Genomic DNA, 19,544 nt, shown 5'->3' with positions numbered 1-19,544 from the left:
GAGGTCGAAAAACGTTTCATTTCGTGATACATATTTTAGATTCCAAAAAAAACAACGGAAACTCGCGAATTAGTATGTGTAGATTACAAAATCAAAAAGTTTCCACGATATTATCGTGCAAGTAACGAGTAATTGGCGATTTTTTGCGTTTCCAGGCAAAATTGCAAGGCCTGGAAATTCATTTTTTTTCATGATTTTTGAGGGGTCTTCAAATTAAAAAAAAGACCTATACCACATGATAGAGCTCTTCAAACTGAGCAAAAAAATGTATTACACCAAAGTCCCAACTTCTCTAGATCAAAAGTTACGGGCCTATTTGTGGTAAAAAACTGATGGAAAACAGGGAATTTCCCCACAATCTGCATTAATTTATGCAAAATTAAACACCTTTTTGACCACAATAGGCCCATAACTTTTGATCTAGAGAAGTTGGGACTTTGGTGTAATACACTTTTTTGCTCAGTTTGAAGAGCTCTATCATGTGATATAGGTCTTTTTTTAATTTGAAGACCCCCCAAAAATCATGAATTTCCAGGCCTTGCAATTTTGCCTGGAAACGCAAAAAATCGCCATTTACTCGTTACTTGCACGATAATATCGTGGAAACTTTTTGATTTTGGAATCTACATATACTAATTCGAGAGTTTCCATCGAAAAAAGTGGAATCTAAGAGGTGTATCACGAAAATCATTTTCTAGCCACTTTTTTCGACCTCAGCCGCGCGACTATTTATAAAGACTTTGTTTTGATTGATAGATTAGACTTTCTCTTTTTTTTATTTCTTTTCTTTTGTTTTATATTTTCGAATGTAATTAACGACCTATTTGATTTGAGACATTCGAATTCTTTTCAAAACAAAAGAAAATCTTTTAAACAGAATCTGTTAAAGAAAAGAACAAATATAAAAACACATAAGAATCACAAGACAAGTTTGTTAGAACAACAGCAACATTAAAATTACATTCAAAAGGCGGTAAAAACTAGAGTTCTTTCTTCGTAAAAAGGGACCTTTAAACATCTATGTCGATAATTATTTTGCTGTAAATCTAAGTCATTGTTGAATTTGAAAAGTTATCGAAGTTATGACGAAGTTATTTTATAAAAAGCACCATAAAATTGCTGCCTTCCGGGGGGACTATGGTTGCGAGCTGACTTTCGGCCCTGCCCCTTGGACCCTTAGCCCCGGGGGGGGGGTACTAGGTTTGCGAGGTGACGGGTATGTCCGAGCGAAAATCGAAAATCGACCCTTTGAGAGACAAAATTTTGGTGATTTTGGGACCCTTTGAGAGACTTTTTCCTAAATTTTGGTCCATTTTTTCCAATTTTGGTTTGATTTTCACCAAATTTTGGTCAAAATTTTTAGAAATCGTGACCCTTTTGAGAGAGAAAATCTTTGATTTTCGTGATTTTGGGACCTTTCAGAGACTAACTTTGAATTTGTACCCCTTTGAGAGACTTTTGAGGAATGAGAAAAGGTACCCTTATGGCTCGCACATACCGGCACCCATTTTGCCTAAGTAACCCCCCCCCGGGCCCTTAGCAGAATAAAGAGGAGAGAAAAAGGGATATTGTGTGAATTTTAATTCACTTTTTGGGACTAATTTCACAAATTTCTATCTTTCTGGGGGCAAAAAGTTAAATTTTCCGATTCTTAGTGGGACTGAAGTTTGATTTTCCGATTTTTCAAACTGCCATGTTTCAAAAAAGGCACCTTTAAGGCCGGCATATACCAATACCCTTCCTTCTCTTGCCTAAGCACCCCCCGGGCTGCCTTTTTTCGACGAATCGTGTGTCATGTCTATTATTTCACTCCGCTTATCTTGACATCAAAGTTTTCCTAAACATCAAGAAATACGGCAAATATAACGCGAGCGAAGCGAGAAAAAAAATCTAATTGCAGAGCCGTCTCGGACGTCGCTGGTCGCCGGTATGGTGTAATTTGGGAATGGCGCCCTTTCTGCTTTCTGATCATTTTTGCCACAAAAATATTTTTCAAAATATGGTTAAAAGATACGTCACCCGGGAGGGATAGAGTCAAACTTTGAAGAGAATTCTTCCCTTTAATTTTGATTTCATCGTGTTTAAGGGGTGTTTAAGCCACCTTCCCAACATCGAAAGGACTTTAAATGCATTCAGCAAACAGCTAAACCGGCGTGCGACGCCGGGTACCGGCTAGTGTCTATTATTTCACTCCGCTTATCTTGACATCAAAGTTTTCCTAAACATCAAGAACTACGGCAAATATAACGCGAGCGAAGCGAGAAAAAAAATCTAATTGCAGAGTCGTCTCGGACGTCGCCGGTCGCCGGTATGGTGTAATTTGGGAATGACGCCCTTTCTGTTTTCTGTTCTTTTTTGCCATAAAAATCTTTTTCAAAATATGGTTAAAAGATACGTCACCCGGGAGGGATAGAGTCAAACTTTGAAGAGAATTCATCCCTTTAATTTTGAGTTCATCGTATTTAAGCCACCTTCCCAACATCTCAAAGGACTTTAAATGCGTTCAGCAAACAGCTAAACCGGCGTGCGACGCCGGGTACCGGCTAGTTCATTATATTATTCATCAAAACCATTAAAAGCCGTTCGCACCACTAAGGGTTACGAGGGTTTTAAGGAGCATTGAGTTGAAGAGAACATACAAGACACTATTGAATGAAAGATAACTAAAATTGCGAAAAGTGATAGGTTGATATTTCCACAAAAAAACTCAATATGAGATTTTTAATCTTTCGGATTTCAATACAGTATATGAAATTGTTGGAAAGGTAATATCGAGTGATGGAACTTACCAGTTTCTATAAACAGAACTGAAATCCATTGTCATCAAGTGACCTGATACTGACGTCATAACCATTTTACAATTCTATGAAATAAAAGTGTGCAGTTCAAAGAACACAGAATTATAGAGAGTAAGGTTTATAAGGCATTGTTAACTGAAGAGACCATAAAACTTGTTCGAGTTTTGAGTTTTGAGTCTTGAGTCGTATTAAAATTAGTGCACATTTATATAGCCGTCACCAAGGTTGAAATTCGGGGCATTTGTCAAACAACCAAAGAATCTTTAATTAAGGAGACATTCGAGCTATAGAGGTTCGAGTTAAAAAGACTCCACTGCTGCACATGGCTCATACTCACTGTATAATACATTAGCAAGAAATTGGAAAAATGTGCAAGTTCTACAAAGGATTAAAAAGCTATTTTCTATTTCTAGAAATGCAAGAGTGGTTGTAAGGATAAGTCTCGCTCATGTTTTCATTTGAAAATGTCGCAATTTAGAGTTGATTTTTTAAGAATCAGGTCGACTGGTAATCGGGTTTGAGATTGTTGTACAACAGAGAGTAAATAAAGTAACTCAAAGTCAGCAGACTTGACAGATATTCGTTGACTACTTACATAGTTTAGAAGGTTGTAATCAAATTCATAAATCTTGTTGAATTTGGAGAAACCTTCTCTCTAAAAATGAATAAACTCGTCTTAATGATGCAGCTGATAAAACCTGGAAGAGCTTTGGATGGTGATTTTAATAGTTTACAAAAAGGACTAAAAGTCAATCAAAGAATTGATTTAACACAAACGTTCTAAGGTGACAGAAATATCCTCTTAAAAATCAGCAGCGATGTTACCAATGGCGCCAAAGTTTGATATTAAAATCTTAAGGCAATTAGATCGAAAAAATCGTAACGTCTAATTTTTGAAAATAGACATCCTTTCATCAACTTGATTCATTATTTATGCTCTCCGGCCTAAAGATATCTATCATGAATGTCATTCTTCCTACACCAGTACTTACAGAAGTTTGAAGAATCAAAAGAACATGTTACCCTCTCGACATAACTTGAGACTTACCCTTTGTGAGTTCCCTCTCGACATAAGTTGAGACAACCTCTTCGCTGCATCATTTTTTTCTGCTACATTCAATACTGTCATTCCATTTCTCAAACCAACGCCTCTACGCCCTGCTCCACCTCCTGCTTGGGCGCCACGCCCTCTACCTCTACCACCAGGCATATGGTTTTAACCAATGAATGCTGATTGGATTAATAGTTATTTTAATTCAATCGTCTTTCAGTATTTTTTTCTAAGATTTCCAATTCAGTGTGATCCATCCATCATAAATTTTCAGTTACTTTTCTTAGACAAAACTGTCTAAAAATTGTTTTAACAAAATAGAGAACCAATTTCTTTTAAAATATCTAGTAAGAAATAAGTATAAAACAAGAATTTGTTAAGTTAACATGGGCAGAGTATGCAAGACAGGCATTAAGAATTTTATCTGTTCGAATGAATGAGATGTGGAAAGTAGACAACTAGACAATGAAGGTGAGACAAAGGGCATACCCAAAAATACCTTACTATAGGTCAAAGTAAAATTACAGTCATTTCTTAAAAGAACAATTTTATAAAAACTATGAAACTCAAAAACGCCAAAAATTTAGAATAATTTAAGAACAATGCTAAGACTGAAATGGCTGAATTTAACGCAAATTAAGAGTGAAAATAATAGAAATAAGGTCCCACTAACATAATAAGAACAACTAGCCGGTACCCGGCGTCGCACGCCGGTTAAGCTGTAGCTGAACGCACTAAAAGTCCTTTGGATGTTGAAGCTGGCTTAAAAAAGCGATCAAATAAAAAAAAGAAATCTGTACAACGTTTAACTCTAACCTTCCCCGGGTGTCTTATCTTTTAACCATATTTGGATCGTTTACTGCCCCCCTCCCGAGACATAAAGCCCTAGTCCCCCCCCCCCCGGGAAAATGACGTACACACTTTTTAGCAGTAACGACCAATGAAGTATAAGCCCGAAGGGCTAGAAGTCAATCTCCTTGGTAGGATTTGAAGCCAACAAATCCTACCAAAGTAGCGCGGCCTTGAGCGGCTCGCCTGGTTTTTACACAAATGACAGATTAATTACTATAAATTTACCTCTAAATTTCGAAAAAAATATCAATCGTAAACAAAGGAATTGCTAGATTCAATCTGTCGTCAAAAATGCGGCGCATTTTTTAAGCTTCACTGTTTCTTGCCTGAGAAAGGTTAGAGATTGAACTTTAGCCCTTCGGGCTTTAAACTCAATGGTAACGACGGCTTGAATATTTTTATAAGAAAAAAGAAGTGAACTGATTTTTTCTTATGCTTTATATCGCCCTTTGAATGCTGTTGTTGTCCACAAACCTTTTTATGTTTTGATTTACTTTTGAAATATTCTTTTCTATGAAATGAAATTGTTTTGTTTTGAAAAGAATTCGAATGTCATTAATAAATACGATCGTTAAATACATACCGTGAGTATCACAGCGCGAATAAATATTTTCTCTTTGAAAACTTGACCTCTGATACTCAGGGTATTAAATACATTCGAAAACATTTAAAACAAAAGAAGAAAGAAAAAGGCAAGTCTGGGCAGAAGTTAAAATTACTAAATGTAGATGGGCCTTAAATTTCAAAACAAAGGCTTAATAAAGTCTAAACCAAGCTCTATCCGATCTTTTGCAAATGGCGCGAATCCAATAAAACAAATTTGTGGAGTAAGAGACTAAAAGTCATAATTTTAAAACACAAACAAAGCGAAAACGAAAGTAGAAAACACAGACAAACACACATACAGACTACCACTATTAATATATAGATTTGAGCTGATTAAGAGTGACCAATCATCGTCAAAAATTACTGGTCCGTATAAGAAACAAAGAGTATCACTCAGTTTAAATAAGAGGAATTCATAAACAAATGTGCGGATCTAGAGACAAAACAAAAGAATATTTTAAGTTTTATTGGCTAACATAACTCAACTGTATTTCAAGTTACTTGACAAAATTTATGTACTTTTAGGTTACCATTCTATAGAACTCTTGAATCTAAAACTTTACAATTCACCGTCAGACATTAGTTGGTGTAATTATTTTCAAAAAGAATCCAAAAACAACAATAAAGAATTAGGTTAAGACACACATAATACAATATAAAGGAAAATAAAGCCCTAGTCACATTATTCAGTTTTCTTGACAACCATATCACTATTTTCAAGCTCCTTCACCAAATCCATATATTTAAAAGCATCAGGATTCTTATTAAAAGTGAGCATCAAATCCGCTTTCCTTTCATCGGGCGCCACATAAAATAATTTCTGTAACTGCGCTAAACATTGAGCTTCAAAGATGTTCATAGCGCTCTGGTCAAGCTCGGATGTCATCAAAACAACACCTTTGTCTTCTGCAAGCTCTGGATAAAAAGTAATGCAGAACTGCCAAGGAGCATTTTCACCATGTACTTGAAAATTGATTAAAGAAGTGAAAAAGCATCTGTTACCTTCGAATTGAGATAATACAAACTCGTACCCATTCTCTTTAGGTAAAGGGTATAAAAAGGTTGGGAACTCTTCTGCTCTTGTAGACATTTCCTTAAAAGATTCAGCTGGAATGATAGCACTGATAGCGGTCTGGTCTTTAAAATGTTCTGTCCAGATGTGTGAGATTTCATCAGCTGTTTTAGATTGCAACAGATCCAAATGGATAAGCTCATCTAAACGCGAAGGTAGCTTTGAACCTCGTTTATCTTCTTGCTCTTTCTTTTTTTTTGATAATTTCTCCTCGACAGATTGGATGCTACGTTTCCATCTCTCTGTCTCACGCTTTAGCCGGGCGTCACCATGGAACGTCTTGTTCCCATATTGTTTAGCCTCATTCTGCACCTTCTTGATCTTGTCGGCGTATTTTTCAAAATAAGGATTATGTTCTAATTCTGCATCTTCATTCTGTTCTTCTTTACTGTTCCACCATGCACTTGTTGTTGATATGCAACGCTGTTTGGCCAGTTGACGAGATATCAGCCGTCCATAAGTCACTGAGTTCAACAATCTTCGAGAAATCATTCCTTTTTATTCCTTTTTTTAAACTTTTTTTACCCTGGAAAAACATAAAAAGAGAACATTAGCAGGAGCGTCATCCATTCATTAGTCTTTAAAAGTTAAAGTTTGAAAAAATTAATTTTAAAACTTCAGAACGCACCGGTGAGATGCTTTTAGTGATTATAATGAAAAGGAACAGAAAAATGTCAATTGTCAATACACATTTCAACCCTTAGCGACGCGGTCAGCTTTTGAGGAACAGAGAAAAAAAGGAAAATTCTTCTCGACGACGGTGTAGAAAACACAAGCACAGACAACGATCAACATACAAAAAAAGAAATTTCGGACAAAATGATGAACACGTGTTCCTTCATGTACCAATTCCGGACACGTCTGAAAAAGCATCTTTAACATGAGAAGCGAGAAGAATCATAAGTATTTAAAAAATATTTCATTCTGACTAAAAATATAAAAAGCTAGTTTCAAATATTTTCAAATGTTTTTCTTTCAAATTTCCGTTCGCTTCTCTTGCTAAATTACTTCTTGTGAATATTTCGTCCATTTATGCATAAGTATCACAGTCAACTCTCTCTATTTCGAACCTCTATTATTTGAATCTTTCTGTAAATCGAACTGAAATATTGATCTTCTTAGCTTGAAAGTCGTTTCAATTACTCTCTTTAATACGAATTTAAATTAAATTAAATCAAATTAAATTCTTTAATTTGAATAAAATTATGGTCCCCTGAAGATCGAATTAGAGAGAATCAACTGTATCTATTCGTAATCCAGGTTCTCAGTCTCAATCAATAAATCTTATGCAGTCTTAGTCTTAGTACAAACAAAGGAAGCGAGAGGTTTTAGACTCTACTTTAGTCGTATATTCGTTATAATTTACTTATTTTTACAGGAGTTCTTTACAAGTACTATGTGGAAGTACAGTGAGTAATAAAGATGAGGTATCTAAGCTATGCGTATAATACAATAATAAGATCAAATTATGAATTTTGAAAAATAAAATTTTAAAAAGCGAAAAAAGGATAAAAATGTTTTTCAAACCATCTACGTTACATTACAACAAGAGAAACTTTCAAAAACCTCTTCTTTTGCACGATACACAAGCTAAAAGAGGCTGCCAAAAATAAATAAGTTTCTTTACTAGGTCATGATTTAAAAGGCTCTTCTAAGATCTGAAATGAAAATTTAAGATATATATTTGGCCAGGACTTTCAGTTATAATGCATTTCAGCCAAATAATTGTCGAATAGTTTATCCAATACCTGATCGATACAAAAATTTCCTATTAGCAGATTCGTTTAAAAAAGTCACGAAAAAACGTCGAGTAAAGCTCTGATTGACTGAGATTTTGAAAAATGTTTATGTGTTCAATTTTCAGATTTTCAGACTTTTTTACATGAACCTGCTAATAGGAAATTCGTGTACTGTTTGTCCTTAAAGAACCAGCATGGAAAATGATCAATTACTGACATGATAAAAACATCCAAGTAAAATGTAAGGGTTAGAAGATTTCGGTTTAAAAACGTTATAATGATGAATAAAATTGTGTCTGTGATAATGGGTTGCTATGGAAACATACATAAATACAAAGGGATAACTATTTAATATCAAACCATTCTAAAAAAAATCTAAAAAAATTAAACAGAACGAACAAAAATTTCTAAAAAAATATGAAAGGCATTGAAATAATTGTAACACTTAGAGGAACTTCACAATTTTTAAGAGTATTTATGGCTTCATCCTACGGTATACATTCCTATCAACACTTTTCGATAAAGGGGTTGGGTTTAGTTAAAAATAAAATTACGACCGGCTGATAGTTGAGTATAAATTAAAAATTTATAAGTGATGTAACTTCCTCCATTATGGAAGCAAACGTTCGAATCTGCAAAGGTGATCCCTTACTACACAAATCGAATGTTTGTTTTCATAGTGGCGGAAGTTACGTAACTTAACAAAACGATAAACAAACAATAAAGTTAAAAATGTATTGACCTGGTGTTTGTAACGGGAAAAACGAAAATCAGGATATACAGCTTGATCCTTTGAAAATTATTTGAAAGAAGCTGCATGTGACTGACTGTAAATGAACTGCAACCAACAGAATCAATAAAACACATTCGAAATCAAATCACGGATATCTTATATGGAACACTGTTAGATAGAGCTTCTCCGTCGTTAGCTAAAAGAAACTAATGTATGAACCAAACAATTATACTTGCGCGAGCCTTGAAATTTTGAGGTCATTGCAGTGTCAAAAATACTTCAAAAGAATGTGGTGTCTACTCCAAGCAAAGACGACGCATTATTTTGTCCTAGCTTAGAAAAGAGTAGCTCTATCTAGTGCTTTTTATGAGATATCTGTGAATCCAATCCAGCACCAACAAAATGGTAGCAATAGATTATTTAAGATTGTTCAGTTTGAGAATTTATATAATTTATAACGATTTGATCTTCCGGCGAATTATGCCCTTTACAATAAAAAAACGTCAATTCTGATCACAATGTTAACCAAAGCCAATAATCATCCAGTTGAAAAATCGTTTCCTCGAAATTCAAGTTAAAATTCAATTTCCAATTTCAAAGCATTCAGTGTTATACCACCGCAATACCAGTTACTTGAGTTTGTATGATGCAACGAGCACTGGGGGTGAAGGGGGTGTATTCAAAAGCAAAAAATATCACCAACCAGGGTTGATTCCATCCATTAAGCAGAGCCCATTCTTAAGTCCAGTATATTTGAATGCACCACTTTAAAACTCAACTCTGTTTTTCTTTTCCCTTCTCCTGCTTTCCGATATAACAGGAACCAAATAAATAAGTAGATTCATACTCAAACTAAAGGTCGTCCAAGGGTTGCGTAACCAGATGCACATACTGTATGTAACCGTTCTAGGTTTGGTGGGAAATTCACAAAAGGATAAAAAGCATAATACATTTTGAGAGAACTTCTGCACGACAAAATCTCAGTTAAACAACTGAAAGTCTCTTTGTGTGCTTTTGAGCCAAACCAAATCTTAGTTCAGAGAAAGAAATAATCTCATCCTAGCTCCTTACACACAGTTGTCTCACTCAATATTAAAACCACATGTTTCTTCGACAGCCCAAGTCAACTTCTCGTAAAGTATTTCCTTTGATTCATAGTTTGGGATATCGAGTTTATTGAAACTATAAAAAATAAAAATAGAATTAGAGCGCAGGTCCTTGTGGACCATGAAAAGAATACAAACTGCTGAATCCAAAGACAAATAATAGTTAAATTCCTGATAATTCATAGGGTGACTCTTTACTTCGAGCATCCAAGAGTTCCTAATTAGAAACCTTTCACCTAATTTTTTAACAAGGGGCATGATTATTCGAGTACTAGATGAGCCAGCTCGCTGTGATGGGATTTACTTTCAATCTGGCGTTTGTGTCACGCGGGTCACACGTTCTGAATCGGAAATAATAGTTTCATTTTCCATAGATGGATTTTCATTTGTTAACATTTTGTTTGAAATTGCCTGTTCGGATGAGCTCGTTGAATCGCAATCCATTCTAAATAATATTAACAAAGAAGTTGCAATGCAATGTGCTCAATTGTACTCATCTCAGCAAGCCATTTCAAACAAAATGCAAACAAAAAATGTCATTAGAAACCCATCGATCCAGATGTGCAGAATGATGGTTCGAGTACTAGAGATGAGTCAACTCAGGGATTTCCGAGAGGAGGGTTTTACCACGTGTGAGCTTTGGGAAGACCATTCGGATCCATCTTTGTAACGTTGATGGTGAAGAGACGAGGTCCGTTCTGACCAGCAGCTCCTATACAAAAAATTAAAAGAAGATATCAATTAGGGATATTTGAGATTTGAAAGTTCCGAGCTGAGAGGGTTTCTAACCAATCATGTTCACTCAAAATACAGGAAAAGGCTCCAGGCTTCAATTTTTAAACAAATGTAGTATCTTTTTTCCTTGACTTTTTTTTATGGTAAACGTATCGAATTTAAGGAAAAGGTTATAGACAGACAGACAGATAAATAGAATTACCTTGGAGAGCTTTGAAGCCTTGGATAGGTATTCGTGAAGAGCCAGTCACAAATTGTAACAAACGAGCTCGCTGCTCTTCGTCATATTTTTCAACAACCTGAAACACAAATTTAATCATCAAAAAAAATGTTGAAGACGAAGATGGCCCTGGTATAAAATATAGTAACTTTTAAAAATTTCGAATGAAAAATTACAGCTCAAGAATCAGTTACCGTATATACTTCTTTTAAACTCCCCCTCGAATAAATGCCCCTCCTTTGAGGAAAATTTACTACAAACACCCCGTCAATTATAAAAACCCTGGAGGGAGAATTAAGTGTAAGGAAGAGGGTGGGACGTTTATTTGAAGTTATTCGCTAGCCATCATTTCTATGTCCCACAAGACCTCTGTTATAGTAACTATAACATTTCTCTGCTACCAAATACCTTAAAATTGATATTTCAATTGATGGCCTCTCACAACTGTTACATCAATGTCTTAAACTAATACAATTTTAAAGTCAACTCGTCCACCATGTTGTTTTCTAATTTGAATTAGATTTTCGAACGTTAGAATCTCTAAACATTCAAATCGGGCTGTGGACGACAAGATTTGAAAACAAGATAGCGCACTAGCCAGCTCTAAAACTGGACATGCTTCCTGTTATATGGGAAGTCAAGTCTAGTCGAATAGCTAGAGATCAGCAGACAAACCTCCCAGAACCATAGAACAATGTTGTGGTCTTTGGTGCAATGTTTGAGGTTGGTGTAATTCTTCCAGTCCTTCAGATCAATTTTGCCAAGACCACAAATCATCAGCTAAAGTGAAATGAAAAGTGAAATTTCATTTGGTTGATCATATTCCTTTAAAAAAACGTAAAATGAACTTTAAAGGACATCATTGAACGTAACTACTACTGTTTGATTAAGCTGCATTTTTACACGAAGGAAAGAAAGAACACATTTGTTTCCTGTCGGTGCTGCGCGAGCACAGATTTAAAAGAATTATTTTGCTTTTTCTGCTTTGTCAGCATAAAGGCGCACCTCCTTTTTAAATCATAAAGAATATCTTTTATTTATGTTTTAAACAAGAAGAAAAAGAGGGTCCGAATATTGATGAGGCCACCGCCGATAATATAGATTTTTGATTTTCAATTTGCTACTTATAACCAACCGATTGTTTTCTTGTTGTTAGCCTGAATTGAGCTGGGAAGTACTCGAGAGTTGTCTTTAAAAAATTCAATGGTTGAAGATAACTTTGGTTGTGAAGCAACTGTTCAAAACAAGGCCATGTGGGTTAGAAAAAGAAAGTTTAGCTTTTCTCTAGCACTGCAACTAACCTCCATTTCTCTCTCATCGAACATCTTAATGAGGTGCAAAGGAACAAGCTCTGTAAAACCTTTCACAAAAGCTTTGAATTGTTTCTCTATGCCATACAACAGCCTGTAATTGACGTATAACCTGAAAGAAGAAAGCAAATGAAGTTTTTAGCGGCAGGTATACAACGGAATTTTCGGAATCAACGGAATTCCCATTATTTCATGGGAATTGAAAACATCCACTCTGTTCCCAAAGGAAAAATTTTTTAAATGATACCACAAGGAAACTAATTCAAAATTAGTTTGCAACTCAAGGTTTTATTTTTACATAAGTGTTCCCGGTTCATACCAGACACGTATTTCATATCAGGACAGTGTCTTGCTATTGTTATATTATGCTGACATTAGCAAAAAATGTTTTTCTTTTCCTATTTCTGACCAATCTTGCTCCATATCCGTGTCAATCCAATGTGAAAAAGCTTGCGAATTAAAATTGATGAGTAAGCAAACGATATCACTGTTATTTAAAAACAAAACCTTTAAGGTAGCTAATAATACTCAATTATTTTTTTCAGAGGAGTTCTTACTGCACATATTCTTTCTTATTATCATCAGTGACTTGTATAGCTTCCCCATCTTCTTTGAGGTTGTGTTTGGTGGTTTGACCGAACGATTGATGTTCCACTGCAAACGTTGGTGGTGAAAAATCCATACTTGATACATTGTTCTCTCTAAAAAAGAAAAACAAGGAACCAAATTTAATGCATACCGTAAGTTGGTCTAATATCGACATCCCTCTTCTAATTTCGACACCCTTCTTTGCAGATAGGAATAATATAGGAATGTTGGAATTGCTGATTGAAACTAATTTTCTTTGCTTAGCAATCAGAGAGGAAAAAATCTTTTCTCTATCCCGACCATCCCGACCTTCATATTATTCTTATCTCTAGAGAAGGGTGTCGGTATTAGAAGGGTGTCGGTATTAGAAGAGGGGTGTCGACATTAGACAAACTTACGGTAGGAAGGCCTAGAACACCTTCGAAATTATTATTTATGATGGTGAATTTCAGGATTCTTTTATACTTTTTTTTTTCTAATACTTCCTATCTAAACAAGAAAAAATAATTTTTCTGTGTGAAAATTTTCCAAGATCCAGTCATCATGGGTGATGCTTTTTACTCTGAAAAACTAAACTTTTAATTGGCTAGTTTTTACTTGGCTGCTTATATATGGAAAGGTTAGTTATGAGTCAAAAAAACTGATATTGTATGATGATTTTTTGAATCAATAATTTTACAAAAGATTTTCGTACTTAGTACAAAAAATGGTACTTGGTACCTATCTGCGTGATGCTCAATTAAGGGAAGGATCAAGGGTAAATAGAGATATTTTGGGTTTCCCTTGACTGCGGTCGATTCCTAAAAGGGGGATCTAAAAATGTCCTTACAAAAGCCATGACAAGCCTTGGAACAATTGAGGGTCCACACTTTCCAAGTCAGCTATCGTTAAACGTTTCCCTAACAATTGCTATGAAGAAAAACAGATAGATTGGATAAAAATTTGAAAAGTAAGCCAAAGATGGACACATGCAAAAATGTGTTGGGTATGCAGAATTATGTGAAAACATCTGAAAGTACCTAATGACTAATATTGAGTTACTTTTTCTTGCATCTCAACTTATATTGAGTTACTTCTTTCTTTCCTGGTGTCGTTTTTTAATCTTATTCCATCATCATTGACTACAATATAATATGTCCAGGTCATTAAGAGACAAATGTTTGCAATTACCACTTTTAGCCCCGAAAAAACAAATCAAATATCAAAGGTTACCTACCTTGTAAAACGGAAGAGTAAATCCCCCGTCTAAATAATGGCCATGGAAAACTATAAAGAAAGTTAGAAATACAAAGGAATTGATGAAAGGATATGACTTCAGCCTGGTGTAACTACTTTTTTCTCAACCAAGCTCATTGTATGCTTAAAATTCTATCATTTTTAGACATTTGTCTAAGCTTAGATAGGTTTCATAAGTGTTTCGCTTGGAAAGATAAAACAAGGAGGAGGGTTCAAAATCAGAGTTCTATTATTATAGAACACTCAACCTTACCAGCTAGTCCAACAACACGGCCAACAAAATGAAAAAATGATAGATGCTCCTAAAAAGGAAAATTGGTTTTCACTTGTTTATAACTTGAATACGATTTAAAAAAAAAGAGAAAGCATTCAAGTAAAAAGAAGAGATTCCTTATAAGTAGATTTAATTAGATTTTTGTTAAATTCGTAGAATTTAGTCCTTACGAAATTAAATACAAAATTCGGTCTAAGCCCTTAGAAAAATGGAAGAAATTAGGCGAAAAAAGGCTGATTGACAGTCTTTAGTCCACCGATAACTTTTAGATTCTGAATTCATGAAAAAAGTCCACTTATGAAATTTTTTAACCGTCCTTAAGATTTTTACTTACAGGATTGACTCCTGAATCAGGGTTGATTTCCAAAGTATACTGTGCATCTTTAGAATTCTTGAACAAACCATACTGTGGGTTAAACATTTCTTGGGACAAAAGGTATAACCATTCTCTTGCAATGCCACCGTAGTCCAAACCAATCTCACTCTTGAATTTTATCATGAGGCGCTTCCGAAGGTCTTTTGATTTTAATTGACGAACTTGTTGGAAAGAATCCTAAAAAGAGATGATGTTGATAGAAAGAATAAACACGCCATGGCTCTAGGATAAATGAGAATGATGCTTTGAATAAACTTTTACTCAATTGGTTTGAGGTATGCTTTAATAATTGTGTGAACTCTTCGGACAAGTTTTCTTCAAGAAAAGTAGTAGAGGTTTTCTAACAGTAACAAAGAAAATCTGGAATGGAAGTGTTCCTACCCTGAAAACTGAATTTCTTCTCACTTCTATACAACAATGACCATGCTGTAATGAAAGAAAAAATGACTTGAAACCTCATTTACAACAACAATATAGTAAAAGAATTATAATCATGAAAAAAAATCAACTTAGGGTTGGAGATTCAATAGATATTTTTAAATAGATTTTTCTTCAAAAAAGAAACAAAGAAAACAATTATTTTATCACTTATCAGGTTGCCTCAATGTGCCAGCTTCTTAAATACTTTTAACATGGAAAAAAAGATTTTATTACCGCAGGTTGCAAAGCATGAAGATCTTCTCTGAATGATTTCAATTTGTAAACTAAATCACGTTTATACAGAGGCAACTCCTCAACCCTAAAAAACGAATCAAATTTAATACTACATGATGATGCACATTAAAGATCTACTTTCCCAAAATTAACTGGCAAAAAAACATGTTATGGTCAATTCTTAGTAGAGGAAGATCAAAACAAAGATGATTTCGACCCAATTTCAAATAAAAAAGTTTAATAGAGACTAGTTTACAATTTTGTAGACAGGGAATTGAAATCCCACTGACCTTTCAGTTTTCTCCTGTTTTCTTGGTTTCAATTCACGAGGGGATTGTGATTGGGTTAACCTTGGATCTACAAGAAAGATAATAAATAAATGAAATTTTTTTTTCTAAACGGCAGTTGTTAAAGTAAATCAAATAAACAGAGATCTCATGGTATATAGATCGTGAAATCTAACTTCCATTATGATGTAATTTGATGAAGATCTTTCTTTCAATGTCGAAAATTTGGTTAAGATTTTACCAGCAAACTGTGTAGTCCTTGTGTTATGATCAACAAAATAACTTTTCCCGCTTGGCGTAGTTCGAACTTCCCAACCATCAGGTAGTGGTCCAAGATCGATCACTCCACTTGCTAAATCAGATAGTGATGGATCGTTCCATGTTGTCTGACCAGTTATACGATTCACAAAATATACTTGACCCTGGGTGGTTGTTTTTCGGTCAAAATTATCTGCAGCAACTCTGTGTATTAAGTTTCGATTCATATAATATTTCTGTCGATCAACTAAAGGCCTGTCTGCTGCTGTTGCACCTTGAGGGGAGCTAGTATTAATCGAATTGCTTGCTTCATTTGAATTGGGGGCAGCAGTATTAACTTTCGAGTCTTTATCAATTGCTACTTTTTTAGAATGGCCTGATTTTGATTTTGTACTTCTATGTCTCTCTTGGTCTTTGACACCTTTCAAAACAAAGCTTGAGCTTAACCGCCCGCTATCAGATTTTGTCGTTATTAGTCTTTGCCTATGAGGCTGCTCTGGGGAGGCTTCAGATATCACTCCTCCGATAGTTGCAGTGGGTATTTCTACATTGGATCGTCCTTCACTATTTACATCATAAGCAGAACGAGTGGGCTTATCCCATTGAACTGCTCTTGTCATCTTATTTACATATTGAACTCTGCCTGCAGGAGTTCTTCGTTCTTCCCAGCTGAAAAAGAAAAAATATGTTATGCCCATAATTCAGCATTAAAGAAGTTCTAAAGCCTATAAATGTGTGTATGATATGAATGTATCAAAGCATCGTAAGTTTTATACCTGTTAGCATTCCTAAACTAGATCTACAAAAATAAGGTACATAGGAAATCAATCAAGCCATAGAGTTTATCAATTAAAAACATTGTTTATGAAAAAATAACAACAACAGTTTTTTCTCTTTTTAGCGTATATATGTTCAAAATAATTTTTTTGAAGTATTGAAAACGTACCCAGGAGGAAGTGTTGTTCCATCAACATCCATTGGTTGTTGAAAAGGAGAGTACCAAAAAGTTTCAGCATTCTCTTTTGCTACTATACTTACTAAAAATGAATAAAAGAAAAAGGAATATTAATCAATAAATGAAACAGAGAGAAAAAATGAATCAACGTCGCTAGGTATGTTGAGGTAGGTTAATTTACTTTCGACAATCTTTCTCAAAAGCTTTTAGCTGGTAAGAAATTTTTATTGTCATCTTTTAGAAAAGAAAAACTGCTACTTCCGCTTGATAAAAAAAGTTATTTTCTGACTAGCTAAACCCTGGGTCAAAACCAAGTCCAATTATACCAGGTCTTCACTATGGGTATAATTCTAAATTAGAGAGGGTTAAAAGGAGGATCAGAATATATTGTGACTTAACCTTACCAATAATGTGTCCGGAAATATGACTATCGCTTTCTTCATTATTTACAGCTTGCAGATTCATTCGTTGATCTAAACAGTAGTCAAGTCAGTGATCTCACAAAGAAAACGTCAATAGAAAATACCAATACTGTCATTCGCCCATTTTTATAAGTTAAAATACATAAGTACAATCACCAAAAGACTTTCTCAATGTGTTTTCCAATTTTTGAGGGGGAAAATTTTCAACTTTCAAAGAGACTTTTCAACCTTCAGTGATTTACTCGATTTTTTCAATCAAGTTGGATCAAGTGCACAACATGATCATCTTCAAAATGAAAGACTTATTTCTTTCAATTTGTTGAATCTCTCCAACTTAAAACATTTTTCTTATCGATGTTTTTAACTTACATCCTTGTCCTTTGAGCCTGTCAATAGCATGAGGTGTCACTTTGACGCAACCAAGAAAACCAGCTCCTTTTCCTTTGTGCACTTTCCGCTGATTCCAAACACTGATTGTAAAAGATTCATTCTTTGCTAATAGCCTGAAAAGTGATAAGTTGATAAGGTGTTAAATGGTTAATGTAAAGTGTATGAAAGGTCAGGAAAGTTATGATTTCTGTGGATGACACTTACCTTTTGCCAAATTCCTCCTCCAAACTGCCAAACCGAGATGACTTTCCTTTGCGTCAGAGATAATCAATAGATTTTTAATAAGGGAAGTTTGAATTAGATCAGGCTGACTGTAATAGCTTTCAAGCACAAAAAAAAAGACATGCAAAATTTCAAAATGAATTAAGGGCATACAAATCATAGTGTTCTTTCCATTCAGGATCAACAGTTGATTTCAAAGATTTTGTTGTGTGACATTGTCCACTTCCGTCCACTTTGATCCTTGCAAATGGATCTGGCAAGCCTGAAAAATGGAAATATTGTAATGTATTTCAATATTCATTGAGGAGATCACAGAAATAAAAAAACATAATATTTTTCCAAAACAATGTAAGTAAAGCAGTGTAAAGTAAATCGATGAATCTAGTAGGTATCTTCATAATTCTTTGATTTATTGTTTGTTTAAAACAATAGAAAAAATGTAAATCAAAGCATTAATAAGCTACAACAGTGTTAAGATGAAAGCATATAAAACTTACGGAAGAAGTCATGTTTGGCCACATTTTTTGCACAGAGCACTAAAAAATAAAATTGACAAAGCAATGAAATTAAAATAGAATTGAACTTCATTTTTTTTTTATTTAACTGGGTGTTTTGTTTTGAGCATTCCAATCTCAGTTTTAACCAGAAACAGACCATAATAAAATTCTCAGCTCAGACCCTAAAGTGACCAATTAAACACACGCCCAAAACTTTGCTCTTGTAAAAAGCTTGTCTATAATCATCCCAACTGTTAGGAATAACAGACAAAAGTTGTGCACTAAATTTCAAGGTAAATATGCAGGGATTTTTCTTAGCACTTTTTCATGTTCCAAAATAGAAAATATATTTTCTAGCAAAAATAAGTTTGTTCGTTGTTTACAAGCAAAAATAACTAATATTATCTACAAGCACTTGAACTTGAAAAAGACACGTAAACTGGTCGAAATATCGTTAAAGAAAAATGTGTTATGTTTTATTTTGATTTGGTTGCACATCACAAGGCTTTTTATGTTTCACTTAATATTATCTACAATTATATTCAAACAAAATTTGGGTTGGGAGCTTTGGGAGCTCAATGTACAGCTTTATTGAGCAAATTCTCTTTCAGGCATATTAGAAAATAATGGTTTACAAAAAGGCCCAAGCTTAAAATACATAGAAGAATCACTGAATATATACTACTTCTTTTGTTGCTTTATGAACTCTGCAAGAGTTTTGAGAGGTAATACTTACAAGTGACTCTGTATTTAGCTGTTGGGCTTCTGTTGCTCATCCTTTGTCATGACTCAAACATTTAATAATTAACAGCTAAACAAATATTTTTTGAATCTTTTTGCTTCAGTATAACTGAGCTTTTTTCACTAAAATAAAAAATCAATCCATTGAAGCTTGCTCAATTACTTTCTGCCATTAACATTGAAACTCTAAAGGGATGGTTTATTAAAATATAAAAAACAAATTAAAATACATGTTAGATATCTAATGGAACAAAATTTCAGGGATTTGAGTTAACTTAAGACACTTAAGGTAACTGAAGGTAACCTTTTTCTGATTTTTTTTCAGAAATTTATTTTTTCAGCCAAACTGGATTTCATTTTGGTAAGTGCATTACCTTAAAATCTTTCTTTCATCCAGAGTTATAACATTTAAATTTTAAAAC

At 34.3% G+C, this 19,544-nt stretch overlaps 3 protein-coding genes across 3 annotated transcripts in view; all 3 read right to left on the bottom strand.

Annotated features, from left to right (window-relative positions):
* The window catches only part of LOC136801880 (DNA topoisomerase 3-alpha-like), a 62,740-nt gene extending 58,545 nt beyond the window's left edge, over positions 1-4,195 (bottom strand). Inside the window, exons 1-3 of the mRNA XM_067058543.1 lie at positions 3,847-4,195; positions 3,394-3,453; positions 2,790-2,863 (exon numbers count right to left, since the gene is read on the bottom strand). Coding sequence (XP_066914644.1) covers positions 2,790-2,863; positions 3,394-3,453; positions 3,847-4,008 — 296 coding nt within the window. The 5' untranslated portion in view covers positions 4,009-4,195. The remainder of the gene's footprint in view (positions 1-2,789; positions 2,864-3,393; positions 3,454-3,846) is intronic.
* Positions 4,196-5,762: 1,567 nt separating this feature from the next.
* On the bottom strand, positions 5,763-6,901 carry LOC136801878 (ATP synthase mitochondrial F1 complex assembly factor 1-like). Its single transcript, XM_067058541.1, has one exon. The coding sequence runs from the start codon at positions 6,869-6,871 to the stop codon at positions 5,990-5,992; it is 882 nt and encodes a 293-aa protein (XP_066914642.1). The 5' UTR covers positions 6,872-6,901; the 3' UTR covers positions 5,763-5,989.
* An 812-nt stretch (positions 6,902-7,713) lies between these two features.
* On the bottom strand, positions 7,714-19,247 carry LOC136801879 (E3 ubiquitin-protein ligase SMURF2-like). Its single transcript, XM_067058542.1, has 20 exons — positions 19,118-19,247; positions 18,382-18,420; positions 18,038-18,146; positions 17,642-17,775; positions 17,255-17,323; positions 16,842-16,932; positions 15,879-16,564; positions 15,641-15,707; positions 15,351-15,435; positions 15,078-15,122; positions 14,655-14,873; positions 14,300-14,348; positions 14,027-14,076; positions 13,640-13,719; positions 12,780-12,923; positions 12,214-12,334; positions 11,588-11,692; positions 10,895-10,991; positions 10,585-10,669; positions 7,714-10,033 (listed from the first exon to the last, which is right to left on the bottom strand). The coding sequence occupies exons 1-20, from the start codon at positions 19,155-19,157 to the stop codon at positions 9,934-9,936; spliced, it is 2,415 nt and encodes an 804-aa protein (XP_066914643.1). The 5' UTR covers positions 19,158-19,247; the 3' UTR covers positions 7,714-9,933.
* Between the last annotated feature and the right edge of the window lie 297 nt (positions 19,248-19,544).

The sequence above is a fragment of the Clytia hemisphaerica genome, unplaced genomic scaffold (assembly GCF_902728285.1).
Source record: "Clytia hemisphaerica strain Z4C2 unplaced genomic scaffold, Clytia hemisphaerica genome assembly, whole genome shotgun sequence".
Lineage (NCBI taxonomy): Eukaryota > Metazoa > Cnidaria > Hydrozoa > Leptothecata > Clytiidae > Clytia > Clytia hemisphaerica.
The sequence above is the reverse complement of the archived record's forward strand: the minus strand, read 5'-3'. Positions and strand labels throughout refer to the sequence as shown.